General features: G+C 40.6%; 1 protein-coding gene across 1 annotated transcript in view; it reads left to right on the top strand.

The window, feature by feature from the left end:
- The window catches only part of SVEP1 (sushi, von Willebrand factor type A, EGF and pentraxin domain containing 1), a 202,616-nt gene that overhangs the window by 156,699 nt on the left and 30,899 nt on the right, over positions 1 to 15,018 (top strand). Inside the window, exons 37-38 of the mRNA XM_068973794.1 lie at positions 8,512 to 9,184; positions 10,975 to 13,766. Of these exons, the coding sequence (XP_068829895.1) occupies positions 8,512 to 9,184; positions 10,975 to 13,766 (3,465 nt within the window). The remainder of the gene's footprint in view (positions 1 to 8,511; positions 9,185 to 10,974; positions 13,767 to 15,018) is intronic.

The following is a 15,018-nucleotide window of genomic DNA, read 5'->3' as shown; positions in this document are numbered from 1 at the left end:
AAATTAAATAATCTCTATTAAAATTACCTGTGTATCCATTGCTGACATAAAAGAGCATGTTAAATTTTTGCCATAGTTATTGCAGATTTCTTTCTATAAAAAGACATATAATATTACAAAGATAACTGGAAGCCATTCTCACCACCTACTCTTTCCAAAGTAAATGTGTATCTTTTCTGTATTATATATATAGGTCCTCATTAATATTCTGTTGATTTATGTGTTTTAATTTTTGTGTATGTTGCTTCATATTCTGAGTATCATTTTGAGGCTTGATTTTCATTTAATATCATATTTTTTATATTTATCTCTTGATACATTAGAAAAATCCCTGATGCTGGGGAAGAGTGACAGCTATTAGAGAAGGAGGCGGTAGAGAAAGAGATGGTTAGATAGTATCACCTACTCAATGGACATGAGTTTGGGCACAGTCTGGGAGATAGTGAGGGATGGGCAAGCCTGGCATGCTGCATAGTCCATGGGGTTGAAAAGAGACATGACTTAGAGGTTGAGCCTAATGTGTAACTCTTGACACATGTAAATCAACAGAATTCATTTTAATTGCAGAATTCACTTTAATTTCCTTGTAAGAATGAGCAATCTCTAAATTACCCATTTCCCTACTGGTAGTGGGTTAATTGATTTTCACTTTATTTGCTCACACGATGGTGCTGATATAAACTTCCTTGTACAGGTCTCCTGGTCCATAAAAGGAAGTATACCTCTGGCCTACAAGAGTTGGAATTATTGGGTCATGGAAATTGCTTTTTCCATCCCCCTCTGATTCTGCTACTGATTCCTGAAATACGTCCTTTATATTCTTCCTTTGGCATGTACTTCAGACAATCTTTGTCTGAAAATAATAGTATTTTACCCTTGCTGTTGAATTATAATTTAGCTGGGTATACATGCGTGCACACCAAATTTCTTCAATCATGTCCAGCTGTTTGCAACTTACGGACTGTAGCTCACCAGGCTCCTCTGTCCTTGGGAGTCTCCAGGCAAGAACACTGGAATGGGTGGCCATTTCCTTCTCCAGGGGATCTTCCCTACCCAGGGATCGAACCTGCATCTCCCTTACATCTCCTGCATCGGCAGGCATGTTCTTTACCACTCCTGCCACCTAGGAAGCCTCCAGCTGTATATACAAGTCTACATTAATAGTTTTCTTACATAAACATTTTTGAAGATGTTATTCCATTGTCCCATGACTTCGAGTATTTCTGTTGAAGATTCCATCAATCTAATTTAGTGATCCTTAATCAGGGGCAGTATTGCCCTTCAGGAGCATTAGACAAGGTCTGAAGATGTTTTGATGTCCCACTTGAGGGAAAGATGCTATTAGCAGTGAGCAGATATACTCTGCTGCTGCTAAGTCACTTCAGTTGTGTCCGACTCTGTGTGACCCCGTAGATGGCAGCCCACCAGGCTCCCCCGTCCCTTGGATTCTCCAGGCAAGAACACTGGAGTGGGTTGCCATTTCCTTCTCCAATGCATGAAAGTGAAAAGTGAAAGTGAAGTCAGTCAGTCGTGTCCGACTCTTAGCGACCCCATGGACTGCAGCCTACCAGCCTCCTCCATCCATGGGATTTTCCAGGCAAGAGTACTGGAGTGGGGTGCCATTGCCTTCTCCGAGATATACTCTGGGGATGCTGCTAAAACATAATACAGTGCACAAGACAGACCCCCACAAAAAAGATTTGTCTGGTCCAAAATGTCGATAGTGCTGAGGTTGAGAAAATGGTTGAATTGTTCCTTTGAACACAGTGTGTTTTCCCTTTGATTTTTTTTTTTTGTGTGTCTTTTTGTTTTGGTGGTTCTCTATGTTATGACTAAAGCTGCGTTGATTGTTGTTCATCTTGTTCAGGGATCACTGTACTTCTTACATCTGAGTATTTGTATCTTTGGCCAGTTTTAAAATAAACTCTTTTTCACTTCAGATATTCTCTCTTCTTCACGTTCACTTTACTCTATTTCTAGATATATATTAGTTTTATTAGATATATACTAGGGCTTTTATTTCTGTTTTACATGTTCATTTATCTCTCACATTTTCCATATCTTTAAACACTTGGGTTGCATTTGGGTAATTTCCTAATTTATATCTTCCAGTTCACTAGTTTTTCTTTCTGCTGTCTATAATCTGCTTTTGAACTGTGTCCATTTTTTAAAAGTTTTATTTTCTGTATTTTTATTTTTAAACTTGCTCTTTGTTTATTTTTCAAGTGTCTTTTTACATAGTCTCTACTTTTTAAATAGAATTTTGAGGCTTTTGTCTTTAATTATTTGAACATATTTATTTCATATTATTTTTTAAATTCTAGACCACTTTTTCTATTATCTCAATTTATTGGTGCCCTCATCTTGCTGTTTGTCTACTGACCATTCATGATGAAAAATATGCATGTGTTTTATAATTTTATATTGTATCCTTATAGTATTGGCGCTTGTTTTATCTATGACAGTTCTTTAATGATCTGAGTATATGGACTGTTTTTCCTACTGCATAACCCCAGGAATATCACCAACCAAAACCCAGTTTTACATTTATTTATCAGTTTGAAGGCTTTCCATACAAAATGATTGGTATAAAGCCTCTCATTCGTGTCCAACTCTTTGTGACCCCAGGAACTATATAGTCCATGGAATTCTCTAGACCAGAATGCTGGAGTGGTAGCCTTTCCCTTCTCCAGGGGATCTTCCCAACCCAGGGATCAAACCCAGGTCTCCCGCATTGCAGGCGAATTATTTACCAACTGAGCCACAAGGGAAGCCCAGGAATATTGGGGTGGGTAGACTAACCCTTCTCCAGCGGATCTTCCCAACCCAGGAATCGAACTGGGGTCTCCTGCTTTGCAGGCCCATTCTTTACCAACTGAACTATCAGGGAAGCCCGATTGGTATAAATCCTATCCTCAAATCCACATGTGATGCAGCCCTGGGTTCTGCTACCTTAGCTGGAACTTTCTCTAACCAGATTCCTAGCAAGTGCAGGGATCTCACTTGTCACATCACTGGGCCTCAAGGTGCAAATTTTTTAGTGAATATCCTTTCACTGAATGTCCTTCCAGGACATAGAATCATACCAGAGACTCAGCTATTACTCTCTACTTCAACCCCAAGGTTATATTTACTGCCCTTGCTTCCCTTTCTGTCCAACCCAAGGGCAACCATAGCAATTATTCACAGACTTTTCTGTTTTGTTTTTTTATGGGCTTCCCTGGTGGCTCAGAGGTTAAAGTGTCTGCCTCCAATGCGGGAGACCCGGGTTCGTTCCCTGGGTCGGGAAGATCCCCTGGAGAAGGAAATGGTAACCCACTCCAGTACTCTTGCCTGGAGAATCCCATGGACAGAGAAGCCTGGTAGGCTACAGTCCATGGGGTCGCAAAGAGTCAGACACGACTGAGCGACTTCACTTCCTTCCTTTCTGTTTTTAATTTCCTCTTCATTTCTGGCACATTTGTTATCAGCTTAGCTATGCATTTAAAATAATTTTTGTTGTATTTCATTAAGTATTGCATAGAGGCAGTTTTCAGACTATATTATAGCCAGAACAAGAAGTCAGTGCTTGTCCTTACCACTTCACTTCTTTTCCATCTCTTCCCCGACAAGAGAAAGTGCACAGAACACGCGCTGTGTCTGCTCTATTCCAGGATAGAATCACTGTGCTCACGTCACGGCTTTTGTGTACTGTCATCTCCTCCCGTCTCCTAAAGTGCTGTTGGCCGAACAAGAACCTGTTTCCCTCTCTAACCCTCTCAGTTCCTCTTCTCCCTTGGGCTGCCTTACGCAGGCCGCTGCCCTGCACAGTGTGTGAGCTACCCACTCCTGCTCATTGGGGGCACAGTCACACCTTCTTGCTTTGGTCTCAGTGTTTTTGTCATCTTATACCAGTGCTGTGCTGTGCATGAGCCTTTCCTTGGATTAAGAAGGGACAATACCTTCTCAAGATAAGCCTGGAAGAGCAGAGACTTTAGGAGCCTAGAGTAGTAAGATGAATGGGAGAAAAGGAATGTCTCATTTCTGTCTCCTGCCCTGAAATTGGTCTTCCAAATCCATCTTTTATTAAAATGTTACACTGGAGGTTTTTAGCTTTCTGCCTCAACTTACAGAATGATCACTTATTTCCCATTTTCCTTTTCACCCTTATATATTTTCTCTTGGTAAGAAATTCAATCAGAAGGAAGGATTATTGACAGCCTAACATCCTGATAGAATGTTTCCTTTTTGAGTCTTCTCAAATAGAGACTTTTAAAATGCAATTACTGTATATACTACAATAACATTTTTATAATCTTTTTCAATTGAAAACAGAATTACTTACTGATACAGATTTATACTTTCTGCTGATCTTATTATATTGCAGCTCTTTGAAGACTAGTGCTCTTTTAAGACTTCTTAAGAGAAGAGCTAATAACCCACTCATAAACCCACTCATAAAGTCTTCTCATAAAGCTGCCCAGGCCCATTAGTAAGTATTCATGCCATGAATCAAACCACTGAAAATTGCATCTGGAGATTACTCTGCCCATTTTCAAAGGATTTTTTAATCATTCCAGAAGTATGATAATGCATTACAGCCAGTTAATCCTAAAATGTTCCTTCTATGGCATCACTATAATATCAGTGGGACAGTTTTTTTAGGAATTACAGAAATTTTTCATTGTTTTAAAATATATATGGCCTGGTTTTAAATAACAGACTTCAAGGGTGTCCCCATTGTTTTTTGAATGAGACTACAAAATGTCACACAGAATAAAATTAAATATTTCAACGTTGTAGATTTTTACCAATTCCAATTTTTCCTGTTTTGGTAGCCAACATTTATAGGCCATATCTTATCATCAGTATAAAACTTAATCATTTTTAAATGATTCTTTTACATAAGCAGGTTAACTATGTCCTCCAGAAAGGTGAGCACTCATTTGGATTTCTAACATAATGGAATGATGTGGCAGTTTGATCAAAGACTGGTTATAGTTCTACTTAGCAGCAGCAGCAGCAGCAGCAGGCAGTAACTACAAATTAGTCCCTCTTTTTGTCGTTCAGAGAACATGCGTTTCTTTAGCATCTTAAAAGACTAACTGATGTATCTTAGAAGACAGTTATTTTTAATAAGCTCCTGACCTCATCTTCATTGAATATTTTATCTAGTCTAAAGCACTGGCTTTATTTCCACCTTTTGAAGTTATTCAGTATAAACTTCTCTGCTTATGTGAAATGCCAGCCATTCAAGTTTTGATGGCTTGGTCCCAAGGTTCTCCTACAAATGGATCACTGGAGCTAATTGAGAGGTTTCAGAAAGGGATCCCAGCCCTTCATACGTTTCCATGACTAAAAAAAAAAAAAGAAAGAAAAAAGATCCTACACTCTGGTTAAGATGTCAAGCTTGCAGCATTGGAAGTGAAGGTGTCGGGAGACAGACATTTCAGCCAGCTCACCCTCAAATCTGCCTTTCTCTTTCTCATGAATGGAATTGATTCCCAGTCTGTTCACTCTCAGAGTCACTGTCCTCTGAGTCTATTCCAATAGGCCTATAGCCATTTTTGAACTGTGATACCCAGAGCTGAATGCATATTGGAACATAACTACAAGAAAAAAAACCCACTACATTTAAGGACTGGTGCATGGTACTTAAAACATAACTGTTATTTCATCTTTCTTCTTCTTTTTCCGAATAAATGAGTTTCTAGAGATACAGTAACCCTTTTAAGGATGTCACCATTGACCCGTTTGATGAAACTAAAGTCTTTTACGCGGGCTGCCACTAAGCCAGGTTTCCCTCCGTGCAATTTTTCTTTGTTGTCTATATACAGGACCTCCATTTTATCTTTGTTAAATACTACCTTGTATGATTAGAAACATTGAACTGGACTATTAAAGCCCTCATCCTTCACCCTACAGTTATGTGTTGTTTACAAACCAGTGGGCTAAGGACAGAGTTTTGTGGCATTCACAAGATAGGACACGCCCAGCTAGCTTACTTCTGTTAACCAGTCCTCTTTGGGTCATCCAGTTAACAAACCACTTAAATATCTTCCTGTTCTAGCAGCATTTTGCCAGCTAAAATCTTATGAGACACCTTGCAGAGCAACTGTCAAAACCGGTTTCCAGTTCATTTATGCCTGCCACACTTTCACTCATTAGCCATCAGAAGTTGTCAAAAAACACACGAGATCCTAGTGGCCGCTGCTTCCTTTTCCAGATGTTCATAAGCCATTCCTGTTTGTAAATCTGCAGAAGGCCTCGGCTATACCACACTCCCATTTCTTTGCTCCTGTTACTTTTCATCCTTTCCTGCTTTCTTCATGACTCCTCTCAAAAGCTGTTTCATCTGGGACACAGATGCATAAACAAGGACAGGCACTGGTATTGCCTTGTGCACTAGGGGAAGAGATTCTAGCCCGTAGCATCACCTCATTGTCCAATGAAGGGCTAAATGTTGATTGAGAGTGATAAAGAAAAGTCAAGACAAAAGGATGGTGTCCATTCTAGGAAAGTATGGTTAGTATCAAAAATGCATTCTTTAAATTCATTTGTTCAAAATACAAGTATTTAGTGGTAATCTCCCCCTACATTACAGAAGTGCTTTTTTGCTGTGATTTTCCCATTAGCAAAGAGTAGTTAGTGGAGATTGTCCAGCAGATCAGAGGTCAGAGGCCTAACAAAATGCTGCCAGATTACAAAGCACCGGTTTTGTGTCCTTAAGAGGCTTTGAGAAATAAGGAAGGTTCTGGAGGTAGAGGCTTCTGCCTCAAAGCAGCTAGTCTCATGACATAAAGAACCAGTTTTTAGATGGCACAATGGATCCTCATAAATCATGGATGTCTCAGATGATGTCTGTAAACTTCAGCCAATGAAATATAGTAGCAGCATTAAAGGACCTTGTGAAAATGATGATACATGGTTCAGAGTGTTCCAAGCACGTAAATTTGTGCCATAAAAATAGAAAACATTGAGAATGTCTACAAATGGAGCATGTTCTACACAGTAATAGCAGAAGCTAGGAACTCAGACCTTGGACAATGGATTTTTAATAATAAAATTAAAGTTTTAATATACTGTCTTTGTATATCTTCCCAGACCCTTTAAGACGGAAGCCATCTAACAGTTTATTAAGTTCAGATTCTTATACAAAGGACTGAGCTAATCCACAGCATCGAGCTTCAGCAGACCCCAACTGGAGACTTCTTAGCTATTGAGTACAGCTATGAGTGTTTGCTTTGAGACCATTTCTACCCACAGCATAATATATGATTATTATAGGTAGGGAGGTTACAAACATCTCTGATGTTGCTCGATCATTTTTTACCTGATCTCTGTTTTCTATAGATTTCATTAATCTTACCAACAAAGATAAAGAAATTCCACCCTCTCTATCATAAGTGAAATTGGAGATGTTAACTAACTGATGATTTAAGAATCTGCTGAAGAGTCGGTCAAATAATTTGTACTAATAACACTGACATACAGTTTCCACAGTATACCCGCCACCTCTGATGTAACTGATCTCATTTTAAGGAGAGAAGAAGAGAGAGAAGACAAAAGTGTTAGAATTCAGTAAACCAAAATCAGATCCTAACTCTGCTGCTTGCATCTGTGTGATTCTCAGCAGATTATATAGCCTCTGAACCATCACTGTAAAATGAAGAAATTAGTATTTCTTAGCAGAGTTCAATTGCTACCAAATTATTTCAGTCCCCTTACCCTTCATTAGTATCAGAATGCCGGACCGATCAGATGTTAGGCATTCCTTTCAATCTCCCCATCCTCTTTCTCTTCAGTAAGAAAGTGAAAATGAAAGTCAAGGTGTAATTATTCTAATACTCCATATCCTAATATTGTGTTCTACTTCATTGAGAGAGTACTTGAGAATAAGATTTTTGTAAATCATCAATCTACCGTCATATATGGTGAAAAGCCTTGTGCGTAAAAAAGACTGAGAGTTATTAAGCAAAATGTATTTGTGCTGGTCAGATAGCCATATTCAGACACAGCTTTTAATGCTAACAGTGTGGTTAAGGCCTTAGGAATCATTGAAGACTGAAATTATAATCTCTCCTTTAAAGTTCATTGATTATAAGTAAGAGAATAACTAAGAGTTACATAGCAGCTACCTATGGTTTATCAGAGCTTTTAGGACAAATGATCAAGTCAGCAACTGAAACTATCCATAGACAGATGAAGTTCCAACTAAGTTGAGCCAAACAGAACCATAACTTATTCCTCATTTTTATTTGTAAGAAAATGTATAACAATTTTTAGAGTTTCTTAAATAGCAAAAATCCACTTCCCTTTCTGAACAAGCCCTAGTATTATTACCAAGATGTGTATCTTAAATGAAGATGATTTGGTCAATAAGCTCAAATTCAAACAGTAAATAGTGTTTTAAAGGATAAAGAATAAAAGTAAAGTCATTGTTGGAAAGATCAAAAATAAAAACAGAATAAGATGCAAACACCTTTTCTCAAATATACTTTCATTACTGTTTCTTTCTCCCCAATCCAATAGCTACACCCTTGCCGGTCCTGACACTATTGAGTGCCTGGCCAGTGGCAGGTGGAGCAGAAGTGACCAGCAATGTCTGGCCGTCTCCTGTGACGAGCCGCCCAGCGTGGAACACGCCTCCCCAGAGACTGCCCATCGGCTGTTTGGAGACATTGCATTCTACTATTGCTCAGACGGCTACAGCCTGGCAGACAACTCCCAGCTCCTGTGCAATGCCCAGGGCAAGTGGGTTCCTCCAGAAGGTCAGGCCATGCCCCGTTGTATAGCTCATTTCTGTGAAAAACCCCCTGCTGTTTCCTACAGCATCTTGGAATCTGTGAGCAAAGCAAAATTTGCAGCAGGCTCAGTTGTGAGCTTCAAATGCATGGAGGGTTTTGTACTGAATACCTCAGCAAAGATTGAGTGTCTGCGAGGTGGGCAGTGGAGCCCTTCCCCCATGTCCATCCAGTGCATCCCTGTGCGCTGTGGGGAGCCGCCCAGAATCATGAATGGCTATGCAATTGGATCAAACTACAGTTTTGGAGCCATGGTGGCTTATAGCTGCAACAGGGGCTTCTACATCAAAGGCGAGAAGAAGAGCGCCTGCGAAGCCACAGGACAGTGGAGCAGCCCCATACCCACGTGCCACCCTGTATCTTGCAGTGAACCACCGAAGGTTGAGAATGGCTTTCTGGAGGTAAGAGACTGATTCACAAGTGTCCCTGGCTTTCATCGCTGACAGGGCCAGCCCACTGTGTGGCTTACTCTGAGGCAGGGGTGTGGAAGGAAATCCAAGGAAGAAGGGATACACTTATACATGTGACTGACTGACTTTACTGTACAGCAGAAACTAGCACAACATCGTAAAGCAACTTACTCCCATTTTTAAAAAATACTATTGAAAAATAAAGAACCAGGGGCTTATGATTGAATAAGAGACTAAATCTATAGGCAGTAAATATTAGAGAGAATTTGATAGAGGTTATAAATCCTTTTAATCTATAGCTTTCTACCTTCTGCTAGCATACAGACACTTGAAATACTTTTCAGCAGTATCTTGGCCCTAACCATGAAGCTGCAATAAAACGGTTTTAAGAAAATATTATTTTGCTTTATAAAAGTTGTTGCACAATGGATGTATTATTTATTTTTATAGAAATAAAGGTCGAAAAGGAACCTAGAGAAATCTGTTATCATCTCTAATTTTTAGACACAAAGTAGGGCGGTAAACCATCCATTCACTGTGGGACAGCTTTTGCAATTTTCTTTTAGGGCACCTAAAGGTAATTTTATCAGGACAAAGCATTATATCATATCCACAAATGTCCTCCTTTCTCATTAATATGTGTCTGCTCATTAAATCTATCAAGAAATCAGGAATAAGAATCTATTCCCCCAAATCAGGGGCCATTTTAAGCAGATTATATTCTAATTAAATACTTTTTAAAAATTCACACATGCATATAGCACCATTTCTCCTTTATATTTTAAAACAGTGAAAGCCTTTGTCTAAGACCTTTGTTCAGAGGTATTAACTTTCCATTGAAATGAGAGTGTCTAGTATATGTAAGAAGGCTTTCTTCATTTATTCATTTAACAAATATTTCTGGAGCTCCTACTAGGTATCAGGTAAGCAATCGAGATCTAGTATTTAATAATTCTGAATAGGTCTGTGATTAGATCCATCATGGTGTTTACGTGTATGTGGGGTACCCAAGAAATAAATAGGTAAACAAAGTAAATAATTATGTCCAAATACTGGGAGGTTTACTGCAGCACAGAAGCTAGACTTTACCATGATCACTAACAAAAGAACCATTGTAATGTTTTTAAAGTTTTCATAACTCATTCATCTTAGTATTGCCTAAAATGATCTATTATTATATTATATACTTATGTATCTGAATGTTGAGCTCATGAATATTATATTTTTTGTTTAAAAGATAAAAATACTACTTTTTATCTTCCACCCTTATGTTACGGCAGCAGTTTTTTTAAAGTGCATTAAAAAGGAACGCAAACTCATGACAATAGGTCCATACTCATTAAAAAATATTTTTTTTAACAGCACAAACAGATGTATCTTTGTGTTGTGTATGTTTTCTTTTCTGCAAGTAAAACAACAAACTATAGCATTGTAAGATTTGTTTGAATTTACCAAGCAGTTTATAATTTTTGGTATTGCTCCATCTACTCATCAATTTAGAGACTTGAATTTTTCCCTTTTATGGTCTTACCACTGTGGCTAGTATTTCTGCTGTAGGTACTGATTACTTAATTTGACCTTCTATCATCCTTTTCGCTTATTTAAATTGAAAAAATAGAGTGGACCTATTGGAAAAATATAAGTCCTCATTTGCTAATGTTTTAATTGATTTATTTTAACACAGGCATTTTAGTTTAGCTCTTTACTATGATTCATTGTATTTTGTCAGTTATATTATCTGTTATACAAACTGTGTTTAATTGTCTCTCCCTGTTATCCAGCATACAACTGGCAGGACCTTTGAGAGTGAAGTGAGGTACCAGTGTAACCCAGGCTATAAGTCAGTTGGAAGTCCTGTGTTTGTCTGCCAAGCCAATCGCCACTGGCACAGTGAATCCCCTTTGTCATGCATCCCTCTCAACTGTGGGAAACCTCCCCCGATCCAGAATGGCTACATAAAAGGAGAAAATTTTGAAGTAGGGGCCAAGGTTCACTTTTTCTGTAATGAGGGTTATGAGCTTATTGGTGATCATTCTTGGACATGCCTGAAATCTGGCAAATGGAGTAAGAAGCCAAACCAAAAGTGTGTGCCTGCCAAGTGCCCAGAGCCACCCCTCTTGGAGAACCAGCTCGTATTGAAGGAGTTGACCACGGAGGTGGGAGTGGTGACATTTTCCTGTAAGGAAGGGCACGTCCTCCAGGGCCGCTCTGTCCTGAGATGCTTGCCGTCCCAGCAGTGGAATGATTCTTTTCCTGTCTGTAAGATGGTTCTGTGCCGCCCACCTCCCCTCATTTCCTTCGGTGTCCCTGCTCCTTCTTCTGCTCTTCATTTTGGAAGTACTGTCAAGTATTCTTGTGTGGATGGGTTTTTCTTAAAAGGAGATCCTACCACCTCCTGCCAAGCTGATGGTACCTGGAGCTCTCCACTGCCAGAATGCGTGCCAGTGGAATGCCCGCAGCCTGAGGAAATCCTCAATGGCATCATCGATGTGCAAGGTCTCGCCTACCTGAGCACAGCTCTGTATACCTGCAAGCCAGGCTTTGAGTTGGTGGGCAATACCACCACTCTTTGTGGAGAAAATGGTCACTGGCTCGGGAAAAAACCAACCTGTAAACCCATTGAGTGCCCAAAGCCCAAGGAGATTTTGAATGGCAAATTCTCTTACACAAAGCTACACTATGGGCAAACCGTTACATACTCTTGTGACCGAGGCTTCAGGCTCGAAGGTCCCAAAGCCTTGACTTGTTTAGAGACAGGAGATTGGGATGTGGACGTCCCATCTTGCAACGCCATCCACTGTGATCCCCCCCAACCCATTGAAAACGGGTTCGTAGAAGGTGCAGACTATAGCTACGGTGCCATGATCATCTACAGCTGCTTCCCTGGGTTCCAGGTAGCTGGTCACGCCATGCAGACCTGTGAAGAGTCTGGATGGTCAAGCTCCATCCCGACATGTGTACCCATCGACTGTGGTCTCCCCCCTCACATTGATTTTGGAGACTCTACTGTGGTCAGAGATGGTCAGGGATATTTTAACCAAGAAGACGACATGATGGAAGTTCCACATGTGACTCCTCACCCCCCTCATCATCTGGGAACAGTGGCTAAAATCTGGGGAAACACGAAGGGGTCTCCTGCTATGCATTCGGCAAAATTTCGGTACAACACCCTGGTTTTGTATGGCTGTAATCCGGGATACGAACTCCTGGGGAACGCTGTGCTGATCTGCCAGGAAGATGGGACTTGGAATGGTAGTGCTCCGTCATGCATTTCAATTGAATGTGACCTGCCCGTTGCTCCTGAAAATGGCTTTCTGCATGTTACAGAGACGACCACGGGCAGTGCCGTACAGTATAGCTGCAAACCTGGGCACACTCTGGTGGGCTCTGACATCAGACTTTGTCTGAGGAACAGAGAATGGAGTGGTGCTTCCCCACGCTGTGAGGCCATCTCATGCCCCAAACCAAATCCAGTTACGGATGGCTCCATCCAAGGAAGCACCTACTCGTACCTGAGCATGTTGTACTATGAGTGTAATTCTGGGTATGTGCTGAATGGCACCAGCAGGAGAACATGCCAAGAAGATAAAACGTGGGATGGAGATGAGCCAGTCTGTATTCCCGTGGACTGTGGTTCACCCCCAAGCTCAGCCAACGGCCAGGTAAAAGGAGAGGAATATACATTCCAGAAAGAGGTTCAGTACACTTGCAACACAGGCTTCTTGCTGGAGGGGGCCAGCAGTCGTGTGTGTCTTGCTGATGGAAGTTGGAGTGGAAACACTCCCACCTGTGTGCCTGTCCAGTGTGCTCCCCCATCACAGGTGGCAAATGGGGTGATGGATGGCCGGGACTATGGCTTCGGGAAGGAAGTGGTGTTCCACTGTCAGGATGGGTATGCGTTACATGGGGCCCCCAAACTCACCTGTCAGTCAGATGGTAACTGGGATGCCCAGGTTCCTGTCTGTAAACCAGTCAACTGCAGCCCTCCTGAAGATCTTGACCGTGGCTTTCCTAATGGCTTTTCCTTTTATCGTGGGGGGCAGATAGAGTACCAGTGCTTTCCTGGTTATAAGCTCCATGGAAGTCCTTCAAGAAAGTGTCTCTCTAATAGCTCCTGGAGCGGCAGCCCCCCTTCCTGCTTGCCTTGCAAGTGCTCCCCACCAACCATTCAGAGTGGAGCTGTTAATGGGACAGATGTCAGTTGTGGAAAGGCAGCTCAGATTCGGTGCTTCAAAGGCTTCCAACTCCTGGGACTCTCCGAGATCACCTGTGAAGCCGATGGCCAGTGGAGCTCTGACTTCCCACGCTGTGAACACCCTTCTTGTGGTTCTCCTCCAACGATACCAAATGCGTTCATCATTGAAAGGGGTTCATTGGACGAAAATGTGATAACTTACACCTGCAAGCCTGGGTATGTCATCCAAGGCAGTTCAGATCTGATTTGTACAGAGAAAGGGATGTGGAGCCAGCCTTACCCAGTCTGTGAGCCCCTGTCCTGTGGACCGCCACCATCTGTCTCCAATGCACTGGTAACTGGAGAAGCATACACCTATGAAAGTCAAGTGAAGCTCAGGTAAGAGCATGCGTAGCTCTAGAGTCTCCAAGGGGCGCAGACAGGAGGGTTGTAAAATGAAAAGTGATAAAGCAGAAATTCAGCTAGTTGGGAAGAAAACATCTTCTCTGGGCTGTTCTCTGAAAACTGAAGCTTTTAACACTTGGCCTTATTCTGCCCATAATTATCCATAGATTGGCTTGTAAAAGTAAATTTCCACATTTTCAGATTATAGTTTCTAAAACAGTTATCATAATTAACGTATTCTGTTGAGCTTCTTGGACCAGCAAGATCCTCTAACTAGCTTCAATACCTATTAACTCATAGGCTCTTTTTTGAATGATACACTGATACATTTCTTTGGTATCACCTAAGAATTGTATTCATATATGTAAATGTTGGGGAAATAGGGCAAAAACTGAAGAATTCAGGTCAAAAGTCACATACTTTCAATGGGCAACGTAAATAAGGAGATAGTCTTAAGAGGACGTCTAACCTATGCTGTCTGAGCAAACTAAGCATTTAATGCACAAATGGTGACTTTTTGCTGAAAAATTCTCTATTTAAAATGTAGTATTAAAAAAAGAGAAAATATGGAATGAATGTATAATTTAGATTTTTATTGGAATAAATGCCTGTAATGTGCAAATATATCTCAGCCCTCTAAATCAGTTTAGATTTTGTTGGTATCTCTGAAGGAATTAGGGATTGTTCTTCACATATTGGCTTCTTAAGTTCTATAAATAATAACTCTTCTTAAGCCTGTCTGTGGTAGACATTTTAGCCCTTCATTTTCTCTTACTTGCAGTAAGAAACATACCCAAGGGAATATTGTCAGTGAAATGAAAGCTAAGGAATAGTGGGCTATGCACCAAGAAGAAAAACAAAAATTATTCCTTACTTTTGAAGTGCATTTGCGGTTTTCTATTTGGATGTTCGGGTGTCAGATAGCTTGAGAAATCACAGTACCACCTGCTTCCTAAGATGGTCCTGTTTGTTATTTCTTGTGTGTTGACTATCTTCAGATCTTCACTTGTTAGTAAACTGATCATTCCAAGTTTTCAAACCTGTAACTGTTACCTAGCCTGGAAGTTCGTGAAATTTTGAAAATATACCCACCCAATAAATATTAATTAAATGGTTTCAGTATAGTGGTAAAAGCAGGGCCTCTAAAGCCAGATTCCCTAGACAGGAATCTCAGCTCTGCTGCTTCCTGGAGAAGTTATTTAATCTCTCTGGCGTCAGTTTCTTCACCTACAAAATGGGAATAAAA

This window comes from Capricornis sumatraensis, chromosome 6 (genome assembly GCF_032405125.1).
Source record: "Capricornis sumatraensis isolate serow.1 chromosome 6, serow.2, whole genome shotgun sequence".
NCBI lineage: Eukaryota > Metazoa > Chordata > Mammalia > Artiodactyla > Bovidae > Capricornis > Capricornis sumatraensis.
Note: the sequence above shows the minus strand (reverse complement) of the source record. Positions and strands in the feature narration are given on the sequence as shown.